Raw genomic sequence first — 27759 nt, forward strand, 5'->3', positions numbered from 1 at the left:
GGGGATTTTTTTTATTTTTTTTACACAAAATCATTAAAATGGCTCCTTTAGGATATATTCTTAAAGTCCAACTTTCACCTTCCACTGTCTAAGAAAAAATAAAAACTCAACAGCACAGTGGGTATTCCCAAAATGTTAAATGTTATATAGGCCTGTCACAATAATTATCGACTTATCGTACAATAATATCATCATTCACGGTTATTTCTATGACAATATATCGTCCAACTAAAGTTATTGTGATAGGCCTAGTCTCATATCACTAAAAACAACCATTACAAAAAAAGGGGTAAAACAAATGTTGCTATGGGAAACACCCACCCAAAGTTTCTACTCATATTTCCAGAAACACATTTAAAAATCTTTATAATTTTATATTTCCTTAATCAAGCTACAGACATCATCAGTCATACGTGACTAAGCTCAAACCAGAACGACAAATACTGTTAACTGGACAAGCTGAATGCAGTCATTAGTTGGCCACAGCTGTAAAGTGACAATATTGCAAGAATAAGTAGAAACTTCAGAGAATTACAAACTTCAACAGCCTCATTCACAATTTCAACATTCAGGCTGATTGGTAGAAGAGCCAACCTTTTTCTAGACTCAGATATTTGCTAAAGTTGCTGGAAAGCCTGAAAAAAAAAGCCAGTCACAGAAAATAATTTATAGCAACATGTGGCCATTATCTGACACTATTCCCCATCATGCATGTAATTGGTGGTAGAAATACAAGGAGCAGAGGATATGATAACCATGTAAATCCAGTGTCTTAACAGATTCATTGTTATTCACGCTTTAATTCAACAGTATAGTTATAGTTTCTGAACACTATAATCTATCCCTCCTCCCCACATCCCATCCTGAGTGATAATGATCAACCCTTCCTTTCTGAAATCTTCACAAAATAACAACACAGTTAATATAAAGGGGGAAAAAAGCTTGGCATTTTACATTTAATAGGTGTTAGTTATTTCCATTCTCTCTAAAATGCAACGTGAAGTCAAATTCAACTGAAACTCAACCAAATTCTTGGATATGTTTTGGCCTCTTCATCCTCTCATCAACCCATCCCCCCCACCAGCCCCCCTGTACCATATCTCACATCACCTCACTGGAGGACTTTCTCTCGCGTGTCGGGCAGTCTGAGAGCCACCAGGCCGCCGCATACCAGTGCAGCGAAGGACAGCAGGATGGGGATGGCTTTGGTGATGCCCACGAAGCTGGCGAAGATAGAACTGCCGAGCACCGCCGCCAACTTACAGAGAGCGTTCAGCAAGCCGAACGCTGTGGCCCTGAGAGACACAGACAGAGATGAGATATGTGCTTTTGATGACCGCTCTTAAAAGATCTTTCTACTGTATTATATAATCAGTTAAAGTATACAATCAGACTTATTTGGTACCTTTTAGAAGCAGGGTACAGCTCCACGGTCACCACCTCAATGCCGTTCCATGCAGCTGCACTGACGCCACAGAACAGACACTGCAGGGCGATGATCGCTGCTTGGCTGAAGCTCAGAAACAGCAAGAAGGTACAACCTGCTGAAATGAGCATGGAGCCACCTGAGGAGATACACACAGATCCTACAATCAATCCTGTCTCACTGTAATTGTAATATTTGGTCACATATTTGTAGAACTGAGACTTTCATCAGTCCAGCCCTCAATGCTTGACGCAACCCCTTATATACAGTCTATGGACACAACACACTGGTTGACATTTACTATTTAGAATCTGTATTTCTATATTTAAGCTGATGTATAACTGTAGGTTCAACATGCACCAAACTGAGTATAGACAATGTATAGTCCATGACCACAGCTGTAGTGCACATGGATTATATGGACTACAACAGGGCTGCATGTGAACCATGCATATGATCCATATTCTAGTGGGTTAGATAGTTTTCATTCAAGTCCTTCATTTTCAGGATGAAAATGAGCCAAACCTCCTCCGAAATTTTCATGGTTCTCTTGCTTTCTATTACCTGAGATCAAATTCTAATGAGTTTTCTAATCAGTAATGGTATGGTCATTAAAAGGCAAATGATACTGTAATTGCAGTTTCCTTTCTGCCTTTCCACATATAGAGAAAAACTACTTCCATCTGTGGTACTTAATGTTGGCACTGGACAAAAACCCAATGAGGTGTGGATGTACTTCCTAGGGATGGATTCAACCAAACCCACAATCAGCTCCAATCATCAGGTACACCATAATCATCACAGGAGAAACATTTGCAGTATGAGCACTATGAACTGTGAAGTGAAGGAAAATGATGATTGTGAAGCGTCATGCTTATGTACGTTGGGTTTGGGAACAATTGTCATGGGTCATTGTCGAGTCCAAAATTTTAGAAAATCTGTTCCTCAAAGTTATACACAAACTTTCTGGCAACAAAAGACACTTCACACCTAACTGTAATCATGTGACCTGCTTGTCCAGACCTTCATCCATACATAGAACATATAGTATGCACACTTAAAACATCATCAAGCATCTATAAAATGACAACAAACTTCTGAAACATCACCTATAATCTTCACCCTGCCGATCTTCTCCATGAAGAGTGCAGAGATGATGTTGCCGGGCAACACGGCCAGACTGCCCAGGAAGCTGACCAGGTAAATGAGAACGTCATTCTCCTCAAGAGTGTCCAGGTGGCAGCCGTGTTTGTTGTGCTCAAAGGTGGTATTCTCCATTCTGCAGTCGATGAACTTCTCCTCCCTCAGGTCTACAGAACACAGGCAGACCATGAAACACAACTGATGAGCCTTCAACCTCAATTAGTGAAACATTCATCAAGGTTTTGTATATTTGGAACATTTTTGCATTTTTTAATCAAACCTCTCAGTCTTTTCTGCTGTGGATATTTTGAACTCTACATTCTTTACATCATTTATTTTCTTATTTGCTCATTTATCTCAATGTTGTTGCTATGCTCTGCTAGAAGCTATATTCTTATATTAGTACGTAATAGACTATTTGGAAAATGTCTTTTTAAAAAAAATCCAGGTTCAAAATAAATGTTTTTGCCCTGAGGCCACAAACACATTTTCATCACTTTGGACCCCAGTTGGAATTGGACTGACATACAGTAATGACTCCATGGCAGCACATTTCTAAAACGAGGTATGGACAATTAGAGCTGTGGTCAGTGTTGGAGGAACAATTGGATCATAAATTCTGTCTGCAGCATGTGGCCTTCAACTCTAAACAAACTCAAAAACAGCACTCTAGCAGACAGACACTGAAGGGTAAAGCACCACTTTTTTGGGCAATGTGGGTGCACTGAAACAAACCGTAGACACCTTTTTGGGCTAATTCATCAGGTGGACAAAATGACAAATGTAAGTCCAGTATTAACTCCTTTTAGCTCCGTTTTGGTCTCCACCAGCTCCTGTGAAAATCTTTGTCTCTTTAGCTGTTAAATGCTCCACTATGTTCACCAGTTTGTCTTTTGTTTGGTCCTAGGCAAATAGTGTACAGTGCTACCAAACAGGACACTAAGGAGCTAAGAGGAACTTCAGGCTTATACTTTTCTCTAGGTTTGTCAACAGTTGTACATTACGAATCTTCTTTTGAACCATCTTTCATATAAAAACACTGATCAGAGTAGCCTTAAGTCATTGTTATGAGCATCATGTGGGTTGCCAGGCTGTGAAAATCATGGCTGGAGTTTATTTTCCTTCCTTCTGGAAATCCTTTGTAGCACATCTGGATTAAAATTGATGTATTAATGACATAACATTTACATCAGCAGACTTGTTGGATTTTTCTAAATTTCTTTTATTAACATTTTATGATTGAAAATATCCTCCTAACTTTTTCTAATGACGTATGAGGTATTTGTTTTAGGGTCTATGAAAGATAAATTAATGATTTATTAAACCATTAACAGAGCCATTAGTTAAACATTTAACCCTTTATAAAGGGTGTGTTAGTACAAAGTAGTACGATAACTGTTTTGAGAAATTTGCTAAGAAGTAGATTATACCAATAAATACTATTCCACCTCAACAGCTAAGTCGTTTAATGTGATTTATAACAATTAATAAAGTTTTGCAATGCAGTGCTGTGTCAATATGACATGCCTCATAGTGAAACACTGATGGTATGATTCATGGTTTTGTTTCATGTCATGTTTCATATTGATAAGGACTTGAGCATTGCAAACATCGGTTTAACCTTTCTGGTCTGAAGTGGTTCAACATGTTAGTTACTGGCTAACATCACCTGGTGTATTTGTGGTTGATGACAGATGACTTCAGACCATACCTGATGTCTAACTGTCCAAAACCCACTCCAGCTGAACCTACCTGTGTTGTAGAAGACAGTGGAGCGGATGGTGCAGTTCTTAAACACCGTTTCTGTGGACCTGATGTCCTCAAAGCGACAGTCTTCAAACAGTGAGTCCTCAAACTTCACTGACTTCAGCTCTATACTGATGAACCTATGGGGATGGTATGGGACATACACACACACACGCAAACCAACACACTAAGAAAACATGGACTGACTTCTATTGCTGTGGCAGTACAGAAGTAGAACAGACAGAATGGGTAAATCTGATACGGCCACCAGTGATAATACTGCCACAGAATGAGCATTACTCCACATGTGGACACAATGATCACCTCCATGGCATTATTCTATTAACCTCCAGGCCTGAAAGTTAACACCCATTCTGTTTGTTTTAATTCTGCAAAAAGCATAGAAGTTAAATGATATACAGTAGTATAACATACACTGCAATGAAAGCTTTGCACAGGTGAAGCATCCTTGAAGATATACTCCCTAATTTTTATGCACAGCCTCGTGACAACTACAAATCCTCAGGTTTCCCCTCAGTTCACTGCTGATGTTTTGGAAATCACCTTGGCACAAAACTGCATGCAGCTATGGAAGCCAAAAGATGCATCTTAATAAATCTTCTTTATAAATGGAAAGTAAAATCACATTCACACAAACATACTGTAATGGGATGCAGACGAGTAATATTGTAATATTGAGAATAATATTGTCTTAAGAATGAATATCATAGAAACTAATTGTTAACATTTTATTTATATGCTTCAAAGACTAGCTTGTAAAAGTAATTAGTCCTCCTTCAGTTATGATAAAACATTCTGTAGTCAGCTGTAACGGACAGATGGAAGATCATTTTATACCAGTATGTGAATGTAATGTAATGTAACACTTTCACACTCTCTTGATAGAGAATGTATGTCCAAATTATGACTGGTACTGTGTGACACCTGTATATCTTCTATATGAGACCATCTGAAAACCTGAACTGTTACCTCAGTATGTACACAAAGATCATGATTAGTTACACACACACACACACACACACACACACACACACACACACACACACACACACACACACACACACACACACACACACACACAGTGCCTACTCTGCTGCTTGCTAGCTTATGACTAATGTACTCGGGCTGAGGCAAATAAATACAAATGATCCCATGGTCAAACATACGCAAGTAATGTGAGGCGAACATAAAGGCATGAAGCTTGAAGCCTGTTTAGCTCTGCTTTCCCTCTGGCTTTAAACACTTGAAAACTTGAAAACATGAGCAGTGAGCTGAGAGGAACTTTCTGGACTTGTGGGTGTGCAGTAATAAAATAAGAAGGTGTATCTTTACTTGCTTCAACCACATGGACAGGGAACCTTCAGTATATGGATGTATAGTAAATACAAGTATTCCATACATTGTATCAGAATATAGTGACAAAATCAAAAGTGAAGCTTACATAAACCTTCAGAGGTTTACTGTATTCACAAAGTAAGTTTATGGTTCTTTCATCAGAGCATTAGCATATGCAGTAAAATCACTACCTGTACACATATAGCTAATTTTTCACATACACATTAACACAGCATGCTACTTTGTGATAACAGAACTGAGAATGAAATGGTTGATACACTATAATAATGACACTTGTGTTTATTGGTTCAGTCTACAAACATGACCAAAGGATCAACATGCTTAAATAACATAGTACTGTAGTGTCATTACATTCATACTAAAAGCCACCAATGGACTGTACTCTGATTACATTCTGATGATGGTTTTGGGGAAAAAAGTTCTATTTTGAAGGTGAAATAAATAGGACTTTTTTCTTTCCTATGTTTGCTCTTCAACTGAGGCAGAAGATTTATAAGATTTCATTTCATTTACAGCTGATATAACAAAAAATGAGTGACCTCCAGTCTGCAGTATATCTGTCAGCTACCTTTGCATCTACTCTATGGCACAGTGGGACTTACTTGTCATGGATGTAGTCTCCTTCTCTATGGATCTGGTTCTCCAAAGAAAAGTTAAAATGGAAGTTCTCCACTCGTTCTCTATGGAAGATCTAAACAGAGACAAGAACAACCAGATCTACAACGTCACTTCAAACTTAAAAAGATGAACAGATACACCAAATGTCATGCATGTTTTCACAAAAAATATTCCATATAGACTCCAGAGGGCCAGTCTATACCTGCACTGCACATTCTCATACACTGCAACACACAAGACCCAAGTTCTCTACAAATGCATTGCTGTATCAAACATCATAAAATATAATGAAGTGAATTAAAGATGATGATAACACTGTATTGAAGTGTTGAACAAAGCAGACACCATGCTTTTTGCTCTTCCCATAGCCTTCACAGTGACAGTGGTTTGGCTAAAACTGTAAATGTGTATTCTGAGGTCATTAAATGGTCAATAGGGGGCATGAATGTGCTCATGACAGTAATGACTGTCTGCTCATTAGATTTTAATCATTCTTTTGTACACTTGAAAAGTTTGACCTGATGGTAGTGCCAGGTGAAAGGACAGGGGACAACGCAAAAATCATTAGGATTCATCCATAGCCTGCATCCCAAAGCAGGACAAAAGTTTTATGTGCTTTGGGGGTTTGTTTTGGTCATTTGTTTGAGTGTAATTCGTAGAGGTCTGTCCAAGGGATATAGGAACCATAGTAGGACATGTGGAACCAAATTAATTACACCTAAAAGTGGATTTGTGTACATTAAATACTGACTCACATAACATATGCACCTCAGTCTTACACTGGATATACACTTTAAGTTACTGTAAACAAGGACTGTGTGCAATAAAGTTATGTGGACGAGTGAATGGGTTGTTTTATTTATTTATTTTTTCATGTGTTTTTTATTTGTTAGCTCTTTTGCACTGCCAAGGACTGCACTTCGTGATGTACCTGTTACAATAACAATAAAGATATTCTGATTCTGATTAATCAATGATCAGGCATATAAGACATATAAGGCTCACAAAGTGTAAAATCTAACTAGATGTGTATGGAGTCTGTGATTTGATGAGTTATGACTTTATGAAGAAGGAGTATGCTTAGTGACAAATTGTGTCTTTTAGGTGCAGAGGGTTAAATGTTGTTGTTACCTTGACTTTGGACACATACTCTTCATTCTGGAGATGTTTGATCATGTCAGGGAACCACACAGAAAGACCGTAGAAACTGTGACAGTGTGTTTTGAGAGAAGACAGAGTCAATAAAAGAAGCACAGAACAATCAGAATGTAACTTTTTGACTAACTGAAGATCTGGTAGATAGAAGAGTCATATAGGTTGCTCTGCAGATGACTGTGTGAACTAACCTGAAAGCCATGCAGAACCAGATGATGGCCATGAAGAGTGTAGCCAACCTGAGCTCAGCAGACAGGAGAGATGCTACGTTCTTCAGCACCTGGGACAAATATGCAAATACAGCAGTGAACCAAGAAGCAAGTCCCTCCAGATTACTCATATATACTCCCTCTTTACCACATAGTCCAAAAATAAGGGTCTGATGTACACCTAAGTTTCCATATTTGTGAATTTGTGATAATCTGTGTCAATTGTCATTATTGAGTGAATGTTGATGTTGATGTTTTCAGGACAGGAAGTGTGAAAAGAAAACATCTTTTCTTATAACCTTGACCATGAGTTGAGTCACATTTTGAGTTTAAAATCGTTCACTTAGTCCAAGAAGTCATAATACTTCTTCAACCTAAGGTGGAGCAATATTCTACAGCTGAACTCAAAATATGGAATTTGCCAGTTGCCTTGCTTCAGACATGTTGAAAGTTGGGAATCACATATTTTCCTTCCCTCTCTTGAATATGAGTGGACAGAGTGAGTCCTAGTTTAATACTACTGTCTTCTAACTTTAGACGAGCAATGACAACGCTCAGTACACTTCAGTCCTTTCCATTATGCTGCATTATTGATGCATGTCTCATCAAATCAAAACCCAGATGATATTGCACTCAAATATTACAGAGACCTGACATCTGATATTGATACTGATAACATTGTAGACAGGCTCTGAGGTGCCTTCATATGCTAATAAAATGATACTGCCATAGAGGGGCTGCAAAATCAGACGTTTTCTAATTCTACATGTAGTTACTTTAATTTAGTATGAAACGTTGCATAGAATTACATCAAGTACAGAAGGAAATGTTGACTTATAAGATTAAGAGCTGCTATTAAGTGTGTGAAGCTGTACTCAATGCTACTGTAACATCACAATACTAAAATGCTCCCTGTGATAATTCTAGCATGTTTGGTCATGAACCACAGTATTAAAATCAGAGGATCACCAAAGTCACCAAACTTTGTAACAATCCATTGAATAGATGTTTAGATACAGTATATCACAGCATAAGTGAGATCATCAGGATCAGGATCATAAAAGTGGTTAGAATGTAACCTTCAGGAACCTTGAATATCTACGGTAACCCAGCCAGCATGTCCATGTGGCCCCACATGGGTTTAATGCGGGCTACATGGGTACTGAGTAGGCATGGGCTTGAACTGGGAAACTTTTACATGTCCCACATGGTTTCAGTAACATGGACCCCACATGTAAAGCCCATGTGGGCTGACTGTATGAGACCTATAAGGGGTGTAAGTGGGCTAAGCAGGCATGGGCATAAACAGGGCAAAATGTATGGGCCCCATATTGTTTCAGAAACATGGGCCCCACATGTGTAATTCACCCACATGGGCCCCACCTGAAACCCAGTCAGAACCCACTTGAAGCCCATATGGGCAAACACAGGTGGGGTCACCATGTAAACTGCAGAGAAACCCACATGGGACCTATATTGCAGAACAAATGTAACTTTTACGGGGCCCACATGGATATACTGGCTAGAAACTTTGTGATAATCCAGCCAATAGTTGTTGAGATATTTCAGTATGATCCACAATTGTCACACAAATCACTACAGTGTAGAACTCATCCTCTGGGGACCATGAATGTCAGTAAAAACCTTTGCAGCAATATAGTTTCGTCATTGAGACTCAGGAAACAGACAAACAATAAGAAAGGTGCATCATTCCTTTGCAGCATGCTGCCAGCTGTGGTCTCCTGTACTGTGTGTGTGTGTGTGTGTGTGTGTGTGTGTGTGTGTGTGTGTGTGTATGTGTGTGTGTGTGTGTGTGTGTGTGTGTGTTACATACCAGTTTACAGAGTGTTAGTGAGCGGACAGCCCAGCGCTGTACAGATGTTCCTGTAGCACTCTGTATCTCAATAAACTCATCCTCTGCCGTTTTAGGAGCCTTGATGTGAGTCACCTAAAGGGAAAGAGAAAAGAAAGAGAAAACTTCAAACAACACTACTTTCTCCTCGATGCAACTGAAAATCTTCAGTGTATAAATGAGCTCTTGTCTTATTTCAGCTGCTGTCTCACGCTGATCCCAATTTAAGCTTTGATTTCTTCCCCTGCCCTCTTACAAGCTAGACAATTCAAAAATAAGCTCTTTAGTCATCAGTAAAATCTATAAATACATCTTTAGATTTATTATTGAATTATAAATGAGACTGAAATAATCCATCACACCTAACATTCTTCACAGAGAAGATGAGAGCAGCATTTTGAGCTGATCTAGTAAATTTCTTAAACAAGTATTTTATTAGTATCTGATGAACCACCAGCTTTGTAAGTGAAATATATTACTGTGACTGTCCCCAGCCATGAAAGCAGCAGGCCTTGTTACAATGGTCTTTTCAGTGTGACCTGAAACATCTGATCACACCGGCTCACTGTCATTGCCAGTTCAGTCAGAGAAATGTACATCAAATGGTTATAAAATGTACAAGTTATGCAACTCAGAGATGTCTAATCACCTTTTATTGGCTGTTTTTAATGGCACATAATTAATGCTCAGAACCTGTATCTGTATCTACAGTCCAACCTGATAATACAACGAGCAGCATTATATGACTTGTTAAGCAAATGTGTTTAAATGCATCTGCAGTCCAATGAAATCTGAAGGACTTGATTTATTCTTTATATATATTAAAACTGCTTTTAATAGAACTGAAAAGCTCCATGTTTATTTTGCCTGCACTTTTGAGACTGTCCCAAATGGAAGCTTCCTTGGCTTGAGGCCGAAGCCAATAAAAATACCTTGAAGTGCAATGTCATCAACAGACACTAGATGCTCCCATTCACAAGCCGTAACTTCTCTCTAGAAATGCTAAGTCGGATGTTTTTTAATGAGTCATTATAGTGTCAATCTCTTAATTCAGACCATTAAGAGATTGATACTGGTGGTCATTTTGGAAATGATTGCTCTATTAATAAGATTTGAAGACTTATAGTAGCTTTGATGTCTGCTGTGTGGGTGTTGATTGACAGCTGTAATTGACAGTTGGTTGACATGCTGTTCTCAGAGTCAGAGTATTGTCACTTTGGTTTGAGGTAGGAGAGTGTGTTTCCAGTGCAGCAACCCAAACCCCTTATTTGGAAGGTCCTGGCTCCAAATGGAAAAGGTGGCACCAAACATAAACTGCAACTCTGGACTTCAAACTAGCTCCAATGGAAAGCAACATGTGTTAAACCGCTACATGTACTCACAGTAAAGACTTTCTCTGGCTGTCCTTTGGCCCTCCAGTTGGTGTCATGGACCTGCTTCAGGATCATCCACGCCTCATCATGTTTGGCATTCTGCTCCACACACACACAAACACAGCAATGTAAACAAACAGAAATATGTCATATTGGAAATGAATGAAGACTTGCTGTATACTGTATGTATATGGATACATTTGACTGGATTCTATTACCATCAGTTAGAAGTAGCAACCATTAAACTCAGGCTTTTATGCATGCAAAGCATATGCAGGGTTACCGTGGTGCACCCAAAAATTAAAGCGATGCACGAAGTATAAAAGTGTAATACATTATTTATTCATTCAACATCAAAGGCCCTGTGTTCTGTGTTCTTGGCTGAAGTCACAATTCATTTACTTTGCATTAAGATAATGTAGCTGGGAGACTTCCAAGTTTAATGAACCTCACAAAACTATTTGAACTGTGAACTGCCAGCCTGTCTCAGTATCCAGACAGGGTTAGAGCTGCAGTGTAACCTGAATACCAATGTGAACAGTTTTACTACAGTGAACACGTCCGGTTCACATGGCAGCAGTCTCACCTCCAGCAGGAAACGAGGGCTCTCGGGCATGAAGGTGAGTCCAACCAGGGAGGCGATGGCAGGAAGAGCCGCAACCAGGACAAACACCCTCCAGCTATGGAACTGGAACTCTGTGCCCATACTGAACCCCCAACCTGCACACAAACACACACACATTTCTACACCATACATGTCAGGCTATTTTCAAGGCTTTACACACCTCCACAGGTGTTTTCAGTTATTCTGGTCCTGAGATGCTGACCTGATCTAGGTATGTTCATATCACCCTTACACCACATCTGCTTGACACTCAGTTCTGAAACATGATGTGATGAAAAAATAAATGTGATTGCTAAATAAATATTGAGCTTTGCAATGAGAGACTGTGGCTCAGGAGGTAGAGCGGTCGTCCTCCAATTGGAAGATTCCCGGCTCCTCCAGTCCACATGTTGATGTGTCCTTGGGCAAGACACTTAACCCCAAATTGCTCCTGTTGCTGCGCCAACAGTGGTCGTACAGACTAGAAAGGCGCTATATAAGTACAGTCCATTTACCATCCATATACAGTGTGTGAGAGCCATGCTGCAGTTTGTAGTTCAGTACTGATATTTTGTGCACATGTTGATGAAACATATTAGAATATTCTTCATATCAGTTTTTCTACTGGTCAGCCAAACTGTAGAAGGCTCATTACTGCCCCCCTGAGGCTGGTACTTTGGTGAGAACCAAAGTCTTGGCTGTGTTCGAAACATACATACTATATACTTCTATACTACATACTTCCTTCCTACACACTACATACTAAACGACCAGATAGTAAACTAACCCACAAAGCATTTCGTCCCTACCCGAGCTGAAATCAGCATCCCTGCCAGGCTTGTGTTAGTAAGTCACAACAGCTCCCTGTGCTTCTTTATATTTTCTCTTTACTGCTCTGTTCTTCTTCTTGGTATTTCTGTCCAATAAAAAGTTAGTGCAGATGGGAGATAAAGCTCTCCAAACTCGTATAGCTCATTGCATCACTGCTTCCTTCCTCACTGCATGTCTGCACACCACTGTGGGACAGATCTGTTCCATAAAATTTAAAAAGGTTAAATAAAAGTAAATGATGCAACACAGGTGGTTAGGTATAATAAACACTGACAACACAGCTTTCTGTTAGTCATGGGACAAAATGTGCAGGTCACAGTTAAAGAAAGATATGAAAATTAGCATGGATTTATTTGCAAATCCACTGAGTGTGTTGATTCTATTGGAATGAACTGAATTTGCAGTTGTGAATAGTGGTGTGACCGGGCCTTTAAGAAGCAGTAGCAGCATTTTCATTGAGATCTTGGTGGATCTGCTCACTGGAGGCCAGGTTGGGGCCATGTTGGGGCCAGGTTGGGGCCAGGTACAATCAATTAAAGGCATGTCACTTTGTGTTGTGTACAGTGTTAACTTGGTGCAGGTGTAACTTTTTACCATATCTGGGAATGATTCCCCAGGCAGTGAATGAGGCGTAGATCCCACCAATCATCCAGAACATACACAGCCAGGACAGATGCTCTCCTCTCTTATCCATCTGAAGGAACTCAGAGAAGTACGCGTACACGATTGGCACTGTGCCACCAATACTGAGAGAGAAAAGAAAGAAAGAAAGAAAGAGAGAGAGAGAGAGAGAGAGAGAGAGAGAGAGAGAAAGAGAGAGAGAGAGAGAAATAGACAGAGAGAGAGAGAGAGAGTTTGATTCATTTTTAAGCCATTTTTAAAAGTATGACAACAAAAATAAACCATTTTTTTTTTTCATGGAGGAATAATTACACAAAAGTGTGAGAGGAAATAGATTTTAGATGCATTACAGGCCTTTGGGAAGAGTATCAGTTCACTGAGCCATAAAAAATTGTAAAAATGGATCCATTAAAAGGGAATATTTAATTAGGAGTTTTGCCACAAACATTACAGGAGTTAAAAGTCAGGCTGTAATGTACAAAACTGAAGCAAAGTTATATTTTAGTACAAAAAATCACATGTCTATAACTCAGACTAAAAACATAGATATAACTACATATTAGTCCAGATGTGTTATAAACAGTAAGGTGGGTAAAACATGTGTACCTGGGAGATGTGGTGTTGTGCTGTGAACTGTAAGTGCTGTGTGTATCACTTGCAATGTGCTGTGCATTATGTGACCTGCTTTCTGAGTCAGTGTGTGTGTCTCCCTGTGGACTACACAGTTATTCTGAGACACAACACTCCAGTTGGTGGTGTTGTTTTTTTGCAGTGACACAGCAGACTGTGCATGTGGAGCTTGGCTAGACAGATGATCCCAATAATAAATGACTGTATTAGTGAGCGAAAACTTGTGAATCTTTTGAAATAGCTTGTGAAAAAATGGAATTTGGAAAAAGGAACCGTTACACATTGGTGACAGTGATGTGACAGCAAAAAGGAACCACAGCACTCAGAAATCCTGCAAGGTGAAAGTACACTGAACACAACACTATTCTGCAGGTTTTTACCAAACAAAGAGGGATTAAAATTTTCATAGTGCAGCTTTGAAAATACACGGTTGTCAAGACAACACTTTTGTTTAGCTCTCAAAAAGTTAGTATTTAACATGACCCATCACTCATCACTTTATTCAGACATATTCATTAACAACAAACCAAACATTCCAACATGTCAACCCACCATCATCTAACAGCATAATACATTAAACATAAACTGCCTTCAAAAGACACTGAAATACAACAAATACAGTCCCATAAGTACAAAACACAGTAAACTAATCCATCCATCCAATTCATAGACCAATAATCTGCCATCCATATAGAAAAGAATATGAAGATATATCAATGAAAAATGAGTCACGTGATTGATTTTATGATGCTGTGTGAATAAAATGCCCATCAATAGTTTTCTGAGCACTGAAACTCCATCCACTGATGAATGCCATGAAATGTGGTTGAAAGCTCTAGAAAAAGTAAGTAGGCATTTTTTTGTAAGATATTTCTCTTATGGCTTTTTACTCATTTCTGTATTCTGACACTTTTAGATGAGTTATAATGCTATATAATCATAATTATAATAATATATAGAAATAATCATAATAAACTCAGAGCGTGTGTGTGCCTGTGTGTGTGTGTCTGTGTGTGTGTGTGTGTGTGTGTGTGTGTGTGTGTGTGTGTGTGTGTGCGTGTGTGTGCGTGTGTGTGTGTGTGTGTGTGTGTGTGTGTGTGTGTGTGTGTGTGTGTGTGTGTGTGTGTGTGTGTGTGTGTGTGTGCGTGTGTGCGTGTGTGCCTGTGTGTGTTACCCAATGCCAGACAGCAGCCTGAAGAAGAGGAAGAAGCCGTAGCCTTGAGCAAACGAGGACAGGAAGGTAAAGACACAGTTAATGGCTAATGCCACAATCAGACAGCGCCGACGGCCAACTTTATCTGCCAGCCCCCCCCACAGGAACGCTCCCACCATCATGCTCAGAAACACCATCAGACCTGCAGAGAGACACAGAGGCAGAAGGAGAGATTGTCAGTGAGGTCATGTCAGAAATATTTGGAGCTTAATTAACTTGCTCAATAACAGTGTGGTAGCAGTTGTTACAGCTGGATTCAATGTGCAGTATTCAACCCTGAAAAGTTGGGAAAATAATTTCCAGCTACTAGAAAATGTTCTGTTAAAAACATGAAGAGACTGATTTTCAACCAAAGAGCTTCATGTCATTTCAGTATAAAAGAAAAAGCATTTTCACTAGACTAGTAGCTTCTTTGAACTTTCAAATAAAATACAATTGAAATTAAATTAGAACACAGCCAAGTCTTCTTATCCTTTAGTTAACCAGGTTAAAGTCTCATTCTGATTAAAATCTCTTTTTCAAGCCTGACCTTGTACAATCTGCCTGCATCTCCTGAGCTGGATGATGGAAACTGGCAACAACTACTCCAGAGTGAAATGTGCCAAGTTAGATACTTCCTGAATTCAGTGAATATTTAGATCATAACACTTTGACATTAGTAAAGACATAATGAAAATGAGGTGTTATGGAAATATGAAAGTATGGTATGAGGCATAAATGTGCTACAGCAAGGTCTTTTTTCTTTCTTCAAATGTGTGAAGTAAGTTATTTTGGTTCTTAGCTGAGGAGACATCTGATATTTCTAGAATGTTTTTTTTTTCCAGAATACTGTTAACCAGTGTTCACCAACTCTGCTCCTGGAGAGTTACTGCCCTGCATGTTTTAGGTATCTCTCCACTCTAACACCCTACCAAGTGTCACCTGTCAATCAAAGATCAAAGTCACCACCTCTACCAGAAACATGGATGCTAGGTCTGAGAGCTTTCTGCTGCTAACTCAGCAGCTAGCTCAACTGCTAGCTCGGTGCCACCGAGCTAGCAGTTGATGAACTATTAACTTATAATAGTATAATAGTAACTTATAACTGGCTAACTGTAGACTGTAGTAGTAGTAGTAGTGTGTGCTGAATGTATTTATACCTCTACAGCAGCAGGGGCGGGTTTATGCTAATCATTTTCAGACCCGCTCACTAAATCCTGAACACAGAAATCTTGAAACACAGTTTGTGAAGCCTAGCTCCACAATTCAAATCTAAATGGCTGAAATGCTTTTTACACCTTTTTTAGAAATACATTTATGAACTATTTAATGTGTTAAGAAGAAAATGTCTGAATTCACTTTACACTCATTATATTCACATCTGTTTAATTTATATATGACATGTATATCCACAAGCTCTGAGCTGCAAATCAATGTAACAAGACATCTCAAGGTTTACATTTTTTCAATTTAAAGTTGTTCATTAAAGTATTGTATTGCATTTACAAACTCAATCTGAAAAGGGCATCAAGGAATGTCCACATTGTTTAATTTTTTCTCAGATTGGTTGACACACATGGAAGGGGAAATATGTCTGAGCTTCATGATGTCAGCATACTCAGCTCTTTCCGGCTTTAAAATTTCAAGACCTTGATGAGCGGCGTGCTTCTGCCTCTGCCAAATATAACCCTGACTGCTGCCAAACACTGGCACCCTGGAAACTTAACACCGCAGTGTGCAGATGGCCATGCTGTCAGTGTGACTCATCATAATATGTGAGTCTTATCCATAACCCTACACACACACACACACACACACACACACACACACACACACACACACACACACACAGATAGTACATATACCTGGCTTGAACACTAAATATTTACATTATTTATTAACCCTCCTGTTGTCCTCAAGTCAAGGAAGGAAGAGAGGAAGAAGGAAGGAAAGAAGGATGGAAGGGAGGAAGAAGGAAGGAAAGGAGGGAGGAAGGAAGGATGGAAGGAGGAGGAAGGAAAGGAGGGATGGAGGAAGGGAGAGAGGAAGGAAGGATGGAAGGGAGGAAGAAGGAAGGAAGGAGGGAAGGAAGGAGGGAAGGAAGGAAGGAAGGAGGGAAAGGAGGGAGGGAGGGAGGAAGGAAGGAGGGAATAGAGGGAGGAAGGAAGGGAGGAAAGGAAAGGAAAGAAGGACGGAAAGGAGGAAGGAAGGGAGGAAAGGAAAGAAGGAAGGGAGGAAGGAGGAAAGGGAACAGTCAAAACAGATGGGGTCAATTTGACCCGGGAGGACGACATGAAGGTTAAGACTCATTTTCAGTAGTGTGATTTTTAGTTTTATTCATTAATGTTAGTGTGTAACAATGTGCATTGAGACTTGAGCGTGTAGGATGGCATGTTCAGCAGTGTGTAGATAGAAGCTGCATCTATTTTCAGACTGAGTGTGTGAGTAAATGGAGCAGCAGTGAGACGCTGTGAGACTCTTTCCAAGGTCAGAACGGAGAGTATCGATCATTTGCAGACTGTCTGCTGACTCAGAGCGCAAACACAGTGTTTCTTAGTGCAAAACACTGCTCTGGACCGAACCGAGGAGGAGGAGGAGGAGGAGGAGGAAGAGAGAGGTAAAGGAGACAGTGAGTGGAGGAGGTAAAGGAATAAAAACAGTCAGGATAAGTAGGCATGTTACTCAGATGAAGCAAGTGAAACTGACATATAATCTAATAGTTCTTCTCTCTCAGCTCTTCAGATAAAAATGTTACATAATGTGTGTGTGTGTGTGTGTGTGTGTGTGTGTGTGTGTGTGTGTGTGTGTGTGTGTGCGCGTGTTTGTGTGTGTGTGTGTGTGTGTGTGTGTGTGTGTGTGTGTGTGTGTGTGTGTGTGTGTGTGTGTGTGTGTGAGTGTGTGTGTTCGTCCCCTCCATAAACATTTTTAACATAACATACTCCGTTTTACATAATCATTTGTGTCTGATATGGGTTTTGACTTCTCCTTTATGATGCAATCTAGAATCTATAAATATTATTCATGTCAAAGGTTTAACAGCTGGACTCATTCAGCCACCAAACTAGCTGTGATGTCACAAACTTTGTGTTTTGTGTTGTGTTAAATAAACTTACATCTTTTTGCACTTTTATTAACAAAAATGTCTTTAATTCAAAACAAGCACAATTTTGCCTCAGTGTGCATAAAGTATACCTGTGTCTCTTTCTTAAAGGAACAGTGCTCCCTTACAGGTCAGTAATGTTTTTAACCATGAGGATTGTACTTTGCTCCTTCACACCTGCCACTACTCTGCCACTGAACTAAAACACTTACAAATCATTTTTAACTGGACACACTGATATCATAAAATCATCAAGAAATATGAAATAATGTTTCAGTGGACTACATCTGTTTGGACACACTCTCTCATTGATGTGAATGGGAAAGTGTGTCCAAACTTCTGACTGGTACTGTATGTCATTCTGCACAGTGAAGCTCAAACATCCAACTGAAGGGAAAAGGAGGAAAACACATTTCAAACACTGACTCATATTGACATTTGACTCTTTAAGGCTGGAATTTTATGACTTTTTCTTAAGTGGTCGAGAATATACAAAAATGGAAATGTTTCAAAATGTTTTTTTGTGATTGATGGTTTTAGGTTTTGCTACCACTCAAATTGTGTAGCATCCTTCACTTTCAATTAATTAATAGAAATAATTATGGCTGTCAATGAGATCAATATGTAATGTAATTGTGAATGAACGAGTTAAGTACCAAATTAGTTAAGACTTTGTTACAGGCACTAACTGAGCCGCTCCACACAGTGAAGGGTCAGAACATGAACAGTACATAAGAGTTAAGAAAATAAGACGAGGAGGTAGAAGAGGTAGAAAACACAGAAAGGATGAAACAGAGTGTGAGAAGCTCGTCTGCTGCTGACTCCAGTGGTTGTGGGGGGGAGGGGGTCAGCAGATGTCTTGCTCAGAGGTCTGTGAGTGTTGCAGCAGTTCATGCTGGTCACCAGTAGAGGTCACTGCAGGTGACATTTACTTCCTGTCTCTTTAATGTATACCACATTTCACACAATCTCCTACAACAGTGCTTTATTAAATATTTTGCTGTCAAACACAAGCAAGTTCATATTGCTGACTCAGGCTTTATCACCAGTTATTATATGAGCTGCATATGAATGTATGAGTAACTAGACTCAACAGGAATGAAAGAAATTGAATCATTCCAAATCTGCTCTCTACATCTATAATGCATCGATGTGACAGCACTGCAGCACTGTGATGTCTGCCAACTGCCTCCCCTCTCTGCCCCTCCCTTTTTTGCCCCCTCCTTCCTTTCCCATGTCTCCATTCCACCCTTACTTTTCTCTCCTCCTCCCCTTTACTTTCCTCTTCTCCTCCTGTCCTCTCCCCTTGTTTTTGCTCCACTGCACTGCCCCCCCCCCACTTCTCTTCACTCCTCTCCTTCTCTTTCCTCCTTTTCTGCTCTACCAACAGACCCCATGTTTAAACACACTAAACTATACAATTACAAGCTCACAAGTAAGCAAACAGCTCCATTCAAATATATAGAAATACATATACGCAGATATACTGCTCACTGCCCAGCCAATCAGACTGATTCATTCCTGCCTCCTCAGTGCCCATTAACTAATTACACTGCAGGTCTAATTTGAGCCCCGAGGAGCTTCAGGACTTATTGACTCTCCCTAGGCTGCCAGAGTGTGTGTGTGTGTGTGTGTGGTTGTGTGTGTGTGTGTGTGTGTGTGTGTGTGTGTGTGTGTGTGTGTGTGTGTGTGTGTGTGTGTGTGTGTGTGTGTGTCACCAGTCTCATTCTGCATGTCATATCAAAAATGCATCTGTAATAATATGTGATGAGGGAAGATTAGAATGATAAAGTTCTCTGGCACTGTGTATGAATTATGGCTTTACAGGCTACAAATGGATTAGAAAATGATGATCTGTTCATTTTGGTAATAAATCAAAACATGTAGATTTGGAGGACGTGTTGGTGTCAAATAATAACCTGCAAGGAACAAATAAAAGATGGGAACATAAAAACTACCTTATTCTGCATATTATTCATTTCACATTAGATTTCACTGATTGTCAGAATTATGGCCTAACACACACCTTTAATGTCAGCCACACCTGATCTGTGTGACTGTATCTACTGTAAAGCATTAATGTAATCAGCTAATGAAGACTTCTTTTAGTTAATGTCTCCTCTCAGCAGAGAAACTCAAACACATTACTCTGTCTCAGACTTAAAAAAGAAGCAGCATTGTACTTCTGTTCAGGATGGCTGAAGACTAACCAGAGAGAATCAATCAAGTGCTACATCTATAGTAGAAAAACACAAATCCTCTCTGCACTTACACCAGCATAGACTTTACAGCAGAGCATCCACACTGTAAGCAACAATAAATCATGAAAGCCCTTACCCAACATCCCTTTCTCTGCATTGGACAAACACAGATCCTTCTCTGCGGATGGTAGAACGAACGCAACCACGAAACACTCGACCCCGTCTGCCATCAGAGCCAGACCCAGAACAATGAAGAGAGTCCACTGGAACTTCCCGTGACCACAGTCCTCCATGATGTCTTCATACTGCTCAGATAACTCCTCCAGTTCAGAGACTGCACTGCCGGCTGCTCGAGCTTTAGCCCTGATATAGAAAACAAACAACTTTTAGATCAATCAGATGTTCATGTCCCTAACACACATCATTTTATACACACTGTTTGTATAAATGATGGCAATTTACAACAGATGAGTGAACTGGAGAGCCATTGGCTGTAACCCCTGGCGACCATAGATGCATCTTCAGTGAATGAAGTGATCAATTACAGGCGTCAACAACAGGAACACAAAAAAATATGATACATAGACACATACCCCCCCATTCCAAAATAAAATACATCTTAACCCTTACATACTGTTCATATTCTGACTCATCATTATTCTCTACACCAACTCACATTCATAAATTCCCCATTAGTCATTAATAATGTTTGAGTAAACTTTAATTTTTCAAGATTTAGCTGTCGCAGAGCAGACAGAGTGTATTCTATTTGATTATGGGACATTCACAATCATTATTTTATGATCCAGGAGAACATTTTATAGAATTATGATGATGGGGGTTTTGCACAGCTGCACAAAAATTTTAAAAATTATGCATTTTATGTCCTTTTTTGTAGACTATGGGTCACATTAGCAAAAGTCCTGCTAAAGGAAATGTGTATATGGTGTCTTTACAGCTCTTAAATGTAAAACTGGATCACCCTGAACAGTATATAAGAGTTAAGAATCAGAACAGAAAATAATAAAGATCTTTCTTTTTTGTAAATAAGGGGAAAACAATATTAAACAAAGCTTGACACAAGGCTCTTTAGACTGAGGAGTGGACAGATAACAGGAGTCCTTCAGGATGACACAGTGAAGATGAAAACAAATCCATATTTTAAAAACAGCAGGTTTTCAGACATGAGAAAGAATCAGAGTGGATTTGTGCAGTATCGACCAGCTGCTGACATGTCAACAGCTCTATGAGCAATGTGAACTGATGGTCAGTGCCTACACCACAGAGGGCTTTAAGTAAGGAGACCTGGAGGCTTGATGCTATGTACTTAATGTTGACTCCAAGGTCTAAAGACTGAACCTTTGAAGATCTGAAATAAGGTCTCCTGCATGCTCAGTGTACTTGCGATTGACTTGGTATTAATTGCTTTATCATATTTAAGCCTACATTGAATGCATAGGTAGACTATCAACATGCAACCACTGTATATCTTAATCCAAGTCTACCCACTTCAACACATCACTGTCCCCTCAATAAAAAGGGGTTTGTGGCAGCTGTACCTTGTACTCATGTGCATGCAGAAGTATTTTGAATGATTCTGTCAATGAATACTTTGGGATTCTGTATACTTCAAAATATATGCCAAATGAATAATGTGCAAAGATCACATAAAAATCTATGAACAGTGGCTTTTTAAATGTGATGACACTTGGATGGAAAACATTACATTGTTTCCACTCATTCTCATAGTGTATTTAAATCAATCACAGTGAACATCGGTCTCTCTGCAGCCTTTTTATTAATGCAGCTTCTGTGCAGATTGATCTAAAAAGTCTGCACTGCCTTACGTCATATAGTGTTAATGTAACTTTGACAAAAACTTTGTTTACATTGATGTATTACTACACTCCAGCAAGCTTCAACAGTCTGCCAATTGATTGCTGCATTATACAAAAGTGAATGAAAACCAAGGCTGTGTTCACATTTTTTTGTCCCTGCGCATGTTTGACATAAAGGTTAGCTGTGATGTGATGTGTCAGTGATTTGTAGTAAACTGGATAAAATGCAAATACTTCTGGTATTAACCTTTAAGGTGAGACATTAAAGTAGTCCATGAAAAAGTCAGTCAGATGGACTCTAAAGTTGTTTTACATTACAGTGAAGCCTAGCTCCACAATTCAAATCTAAATGGTTGAAATACTTTTTACACCTTTTTTAGAAATACATTTATGACCTATTTAATGTGTTTAGAAGAAAATGTCTGAATTCACTTTACACTGTCTTTAAGTGTCTAGGACTGTCAACAGGTTGGGGTGAAGGTTGTCCTGGCCTGACAAAGTTCAGAAAGGTTTGGTGTGTGAGAGAGTTGGGGCCTACATGTTAGGGATTAGTCTACAGTCTATAGATTCCATGTTACATTTCTACTGAGTCTCACCGTGCAGCTCTCTGTGCAGCCTTCACCTCATCAGGATGTGGTATTCCCTGATACTCTCCTTCGTACATCTGGTCCTCTTCATCGTGGCCTTCTGTCGCATCGCTGGCTGCATCCTCTTCCTGAGGAGGGTAGTCTGCCTGGTAGCCGTATCCATCAGGGCCACCGCCTTCTCCATAAGTCCCATAACTGTCACCTTGGTGGTATACGTTGTTTTGGTAGGGGTCAGCCATCTTGGCTTCCTAGACCTACTCTAGGCTAACAGCTGATTCTAGTTATTAATAAGAAGTTAATAATGAATAATAACGTCAAGAGCTAACATCACAAATGCAGCTTATTCTATCATGGAGCAGATTATTTAGAAGATATAAGAGTCAAGCTGAAGCTCCTCTGGTTTAGGATGGTGTAGAGGTGGAGGTGGTGACTCCTCAGTCCTGTCACAAGTTGTCTTTAATTTTTCACTCCTGAAAAAAACAGAAAACTGGTTAGTTCGTTTTCAAATCAAAATGTGTCACATTACAGTACATAAAATGATGTCAGGCTGATATAGAAGGTAGATTGTTATCACTTCACTGTCCAGTCATTAAGTCTGATACATGTGATCACAAAGTCCTCTCTGTGACTGATCTGCATTTAATCAATCAATCAATCAATCAATCAATCAATCATACTTTATTTTGTATAGCACGTTTCATACATAGCAATGTAACACAAAGTGCTTTACATAATGAAAACACAGAAACATCCCAACCCCAACCAACACACACACACACACACACACCACACACAGCACCCTGATCCACACAAATAATGAATGACTGTTATAATAAAAAATAAATAGGTAAGAAATTCAATAAGATAACAATAATAAGAGATTCATAAAATAGAAACAACAGAATAGAATGAGTAAAACCAGAAGTGTAAGGTTGGGTATTAAAAGGAAAATAAATAAAAATAATAAAACAACTAAGATTTGATGTATATAAAGTAGGTTATGAAGTGAAAAACAATCAATAAAATAAAAATAGAATCAATCAGAATAGAACAAATGGTAAAACAAATAAATAAAAGAATGAAAAATAAAGAAAGTTGAATTAAAAGGCAGATTAAAAAGGTATGTCTTAAGTTTGCTTTTACAAAATGTACAAACAGCTGTTCATTGTATTTGTGTTTATGCTCGTCCACAAGAGAAACAGTCTTGAGTGAATAGAAAAGATGAATGTGTGTCATTATTTCTTTTAATCTCTTTAAATCTACTCTTGGCTCCATTATGACAAACTCATGTTGAGCAACCCACAGAACTTCTGAGGAAATGACTCACAATACATCTAGAATATATATATGCAGCATTAATTCACTCTGTAAGCTTCATATACACACTTAAGTGAAGTGTACTGTTTTCTAAATGTAAAATGTTTATTGGGAAATTAAAGGGTAAAATGAATGGTAAGATACTATTTTTCGTTCCTTCTTACAGGATACATGTTGGAAAATAACAGACACAGACAGACACAGACACACACACACACACACACACACACACATGCACGCACACTCATTCAACTAGAACAGTTCCTTGTTGAAATGCTGTAAATGAGATGAGTCTCAGCTCTGAGCAGACGCTGCTGTCTCTCTCACCATCTTCTTCCTGTCATTTTTCATCTCATCCCTTCTTACTCCTCTCTTCTCTGTATTTCTGTCTCTTCTGGTCATTCTCTTTGCTCCTCTAACTGTACCACTATAGCAGTGGTGAATTCAATCCCTGTAGTTTAATGAGTTTATTGGACATGGATAGTTATGATTTATGTGCAGCTTCTATCCACATATTATGTTACTGTCTGTTGGAAGTAAACTGTCTATATATATACTACTACAACAGGTCATGTGTTTTACACGAACCATAATACAGGAAGAATGACTTTTTCTTTCAATATCATGAGAAATGTGGATTTGGAAAGTTGCAAAACATTGGTATTGATCATGCAGCATGAGTCAAATGAGTGACAACATGTTTCTTTTCTTTTTTTTAAACAAACAAAATACAGCAGAATATCCCATCTTTTCCAGTACAATATGTGCTGGTAGTAAGTACAGCATTATTCAATGTGTGTATGCTTATGTTTGGCTCTTGCAGTACTTCTTTAACCCTTACATGCTGTTCAGGGTCATATTTGACCCATTATTTACATGTGAGAGCTGTTAAAACACCATACACATTTATTTTAGCTGGACTTTTCCTAATGTGATGCAGTTTTACAAAAATGGAAATAAAATGCATCTTTTTGAATTTTTGTTGATACACATTTTTACATATGCACATTTACAAATCTGACCTGTGTTTATTTTAAAAAATAAAATAAAATCATCATTCAAACATTTTATATTCATCATATTCAAAAAAATGTTCTCCATGATCATAAAATAGTGACTGTGAATGTCATTTTTCTCCCCATAAATAAACAGAATATGCTCTGTCTGCTCTCTGACAGCTTCATTAAGAATGAATGAATGAATAATGGGGAATTAATGAATGTCAACTGGTGTAGAGACTAATGATGAGTCAGAATATGAACAGTATGTAAGGGTTAGGTTACTGTAGGTTAGATCATCATGTTGCTTCTTGAAGTACCAAAACCAGGATAATCACTAACCTTAACTAAATGTGTTGTTTAAGTTTAACCACATATGAGATTCAGCTGCCATCCAGCTGACCTGCCTCTGCCTGCAGTCTGCTATATCAATGTAGTGCTTACTTCTTTTTTTTTTGTATTGCCTCAGAACATAATCCAGGCAGTGCTTACATTTCCTAACATAGTATAATTGGCTAAACAATTCATATATTTTGTAATTTGCATCAACTCAATTAAAGTACAGTAGTAGTGTTGACTGTTAAAATAGCAGAAATGTATCAATGTATTAAACATGCACAGGTGAGGGGAAAAAAGAATCAATTTGAACATAATCATAAATGTTGAGTTCTTTTGAAGGGGGCAGAATATATATACAGGTGTATATAATGTCACAGCAAACTAAACCAAAGCCATTCATAATGACATAGTGACTATTATGTGCTGTATAGTGTATGAGATGGTGATTGTGCATCTACAGCTTCCTCTCAGTGGAGGCTTTGCTGCTATATTCACTCAGTTTACTCCACACTGTGTCTGCATGAAACCAAACAGCTATTCATGACTGAAGCCAGGCCCAACACACCTGACAATGCTGTTCATGTATTCCTGTGTGTTTCCCAGTGCTGTGCAGCAGGTGCAGCAGGTGCACCCTGCCTCCAGCTACAAAGTGACTAAAAAACTGGATGTCCTTGACTTCACTTTGTGTTCTGAGCCATTAAACCACTAAAACACAAGCAGAGGTGTCAGTTGACTTTAAAAGCTGCTGAGAATACTAAAAAGCCCATCAGATCATACATACTGGATGTGAATGTGGTTCCATTCTACTTAGAAAGCAGAGATTACAAGAACATTAAGAGGCTGAACATCATATAGCAGTAACTCTTCTATTATTGTCTTATTTTGACTGATTAGACTTATTATCTCCATTATACCATACCAACCCTAACCCTCTCCCTCATTGTAAATCCTAAATATCATCATTTTAAAACAAAGATTTGGTATGACACACACACACACACACACGCACACACACACACACACACACACACACACACACACACACACACACACACACACACACATGCACTCATCACTTTGCCAGCAGCTGAATTGTGAAGGTTACAACACATGGATGACTAGAGTTTTATAGCAGAAGACAATTTATTTTAACCAGCATCTATATGTATGATCCTGTTTTGTTTTTTTTACAAGGACGGATTAAGCACAAGGTTGACACATTACATCAATAATGTAAAAAGGATGAGACACAAACAGCAGAAGGGGAGAGAAAAAAAAGATGGAATAAGAATGAGAGAGAAGAGAATGACAGAGAGGACAGAGAGCAGGGTTAGAAAATGACTGTAGAGGAACCTAGGAGCAGTGATAGATAGCAGGCAATGATACATGATACTGTACTAGGATTCCTTTACAGATTGTTAAAAGGATACTACTGAGATTTATACTGCTATAACACTGGGGGACACACAAGAGATGGATTAAAAAGAAAACTGTAAAAACGGATACAGCAGATATATAGACTTTTATATCTTAGTAGTCAAACTCAAAACCATTGGATCCTACAGTACATTTCCCACAATGCAACTCAATAGTGTCTTTCCCTGTCTTTCAAACTCCCAAACCCAAACCATGCCAAGAAAATCATTCAGACCATTCAGAGGCAGACTGTTCCTTTAATTTGTCACCCACATGTAAATACACACGGAGCCCTTCCTGTTGTCATGTACTGGAGTCCATTATATTAAGAATCGTTCCCAATATTTTGTCCACTTTTCAATATAATGCACTCCAGTACACCTCCACCACTCACAATGACCTCAGTAATAAACATAAAGTAGAATTACTGTATCACCATTTTTTGATCAGTCAGCAAAAACTGAAAATGTATAAGCTTCATAAAAGTAGAATGTATAGCAGAGCTGTTGTATTGGATTGAGTTTCTAATAAAGTGCTCACTGAGTGTATACACACATCCACCAGTCTACATACAGTATGCCTATAAATGTTCATTCATCCAATCAGGTATCATTTCCCCTACATTATTCATTGTTAGGGAATAACAAAAGTATTTTAAAATCAAAAAGTATAATTAAAAAAGAGCATTAAAGCACAGCACAATGCTCACACCACTACATATAACCACAGACCTACATGATAGAACATTACACTGTAATATAATGTAATATAAAGCACAACATGACGTATAGTTGACATCTGTCATTGGACACAGAGCTGTGTATAAGCTAGTACACACAGTAGTAGGAAGTGTAGTCACAACCAATCACAAACACACAGAATGGTAAATAGGTAAAATGTGCCAGCTGGCCTGATAGGATACCTCCAGGATTATAATGCTGGAATCACTGAGTCAAAACACAAAATGTCACAGGCTGTTTTGAAGTCTAGCAGATGAATGTATTAGCAATATAATTAACACCATCTTACAATGCGTTTATATGACAAAAAGGTGCTTCTAAGTTCTTCTTTCTTATTCCTCATAATCATTGTACAGTATGTTTCTGTGCCTTCCTTCCTGTTTGTGTAGTCTTAGAGGTGACTGTCATATCTACCATATGGATGCTATCTCAACTGGGGAGCCAGT

General features: G+C 38.8%; 1 protein-coding gene across 1 annotated transcript; it reads right to left on the bottom strand.

Annotated features, from left to right (window-relative positions):
* Positions 1–1111: 1111 nt before the first annotated feature.
* Positions 1112–22742, bottom strand: LOC128359532 (synaptic vesicle glycoprotein 2B-like). Its single transcript, XM_053320024.1, has 14 exons — positions 22513–22742; positions 20215–20441; positions 14760–14940; positions 12929–13080; positions 11486–11619; positions 10909–10998; positions 9509–9622; positions 7657–7745; positions 7442–7517; positions 6295–6383; positions 4322–4455; positions 2536–2736; positions 1406–1565; positions 1112–1295 (listed from the first exon to the last, which is right to left on the bottom strand). Exons 1-14 carry the CDS (start codon positions 22740–22742, stop codon positions 1112–1114), a joined length of 2061 nt encoding a protein of 686 aa, XP_053175999.1.
* Positions 22743–27759: the final 5017 nt, after the last annotated feature.

The sequence above is a fragment of the Scomber japonicus genome, chromosome 5 (genome assembly GCF_027409825.1).
Source record: "Scomber japonicus isolate fScoJap1 chromosome 5, fScoJap1.pri, whole genome shotgun sequence".
Classification (NCBI taxonomy): Eukaryota; Metazoa; Chordata; class Actinopteri; order Scombriformes; family Scombridae; genus Scomber; species Scomber japonicus.

Bases quoted from the DNA above. Each gene is read 5' to 3' on its own strand.
- LOC128359532 (XM_053320024.1), bottom strand. From the start codon at position 22,742: ATGGCTGACCCCTACCAAAACAACGTATACCACCAAGGTGACAGTTAT. The intron at 11,620-12,928 runs GTAAAAAGTTAC...GTTTGTGTGCAG, and splicing joins GGGAATCATTCCCAGATATG to GTTGGGGGTTCAGTATGGGC. The intron at 1,296-1,405 runs GTACCAAATAAG...TGTGTCTCTCAG, and splicing joins CTGTACCCTGCTTCTAAAAG to GGCCACAGCGTTCGGCTTGC.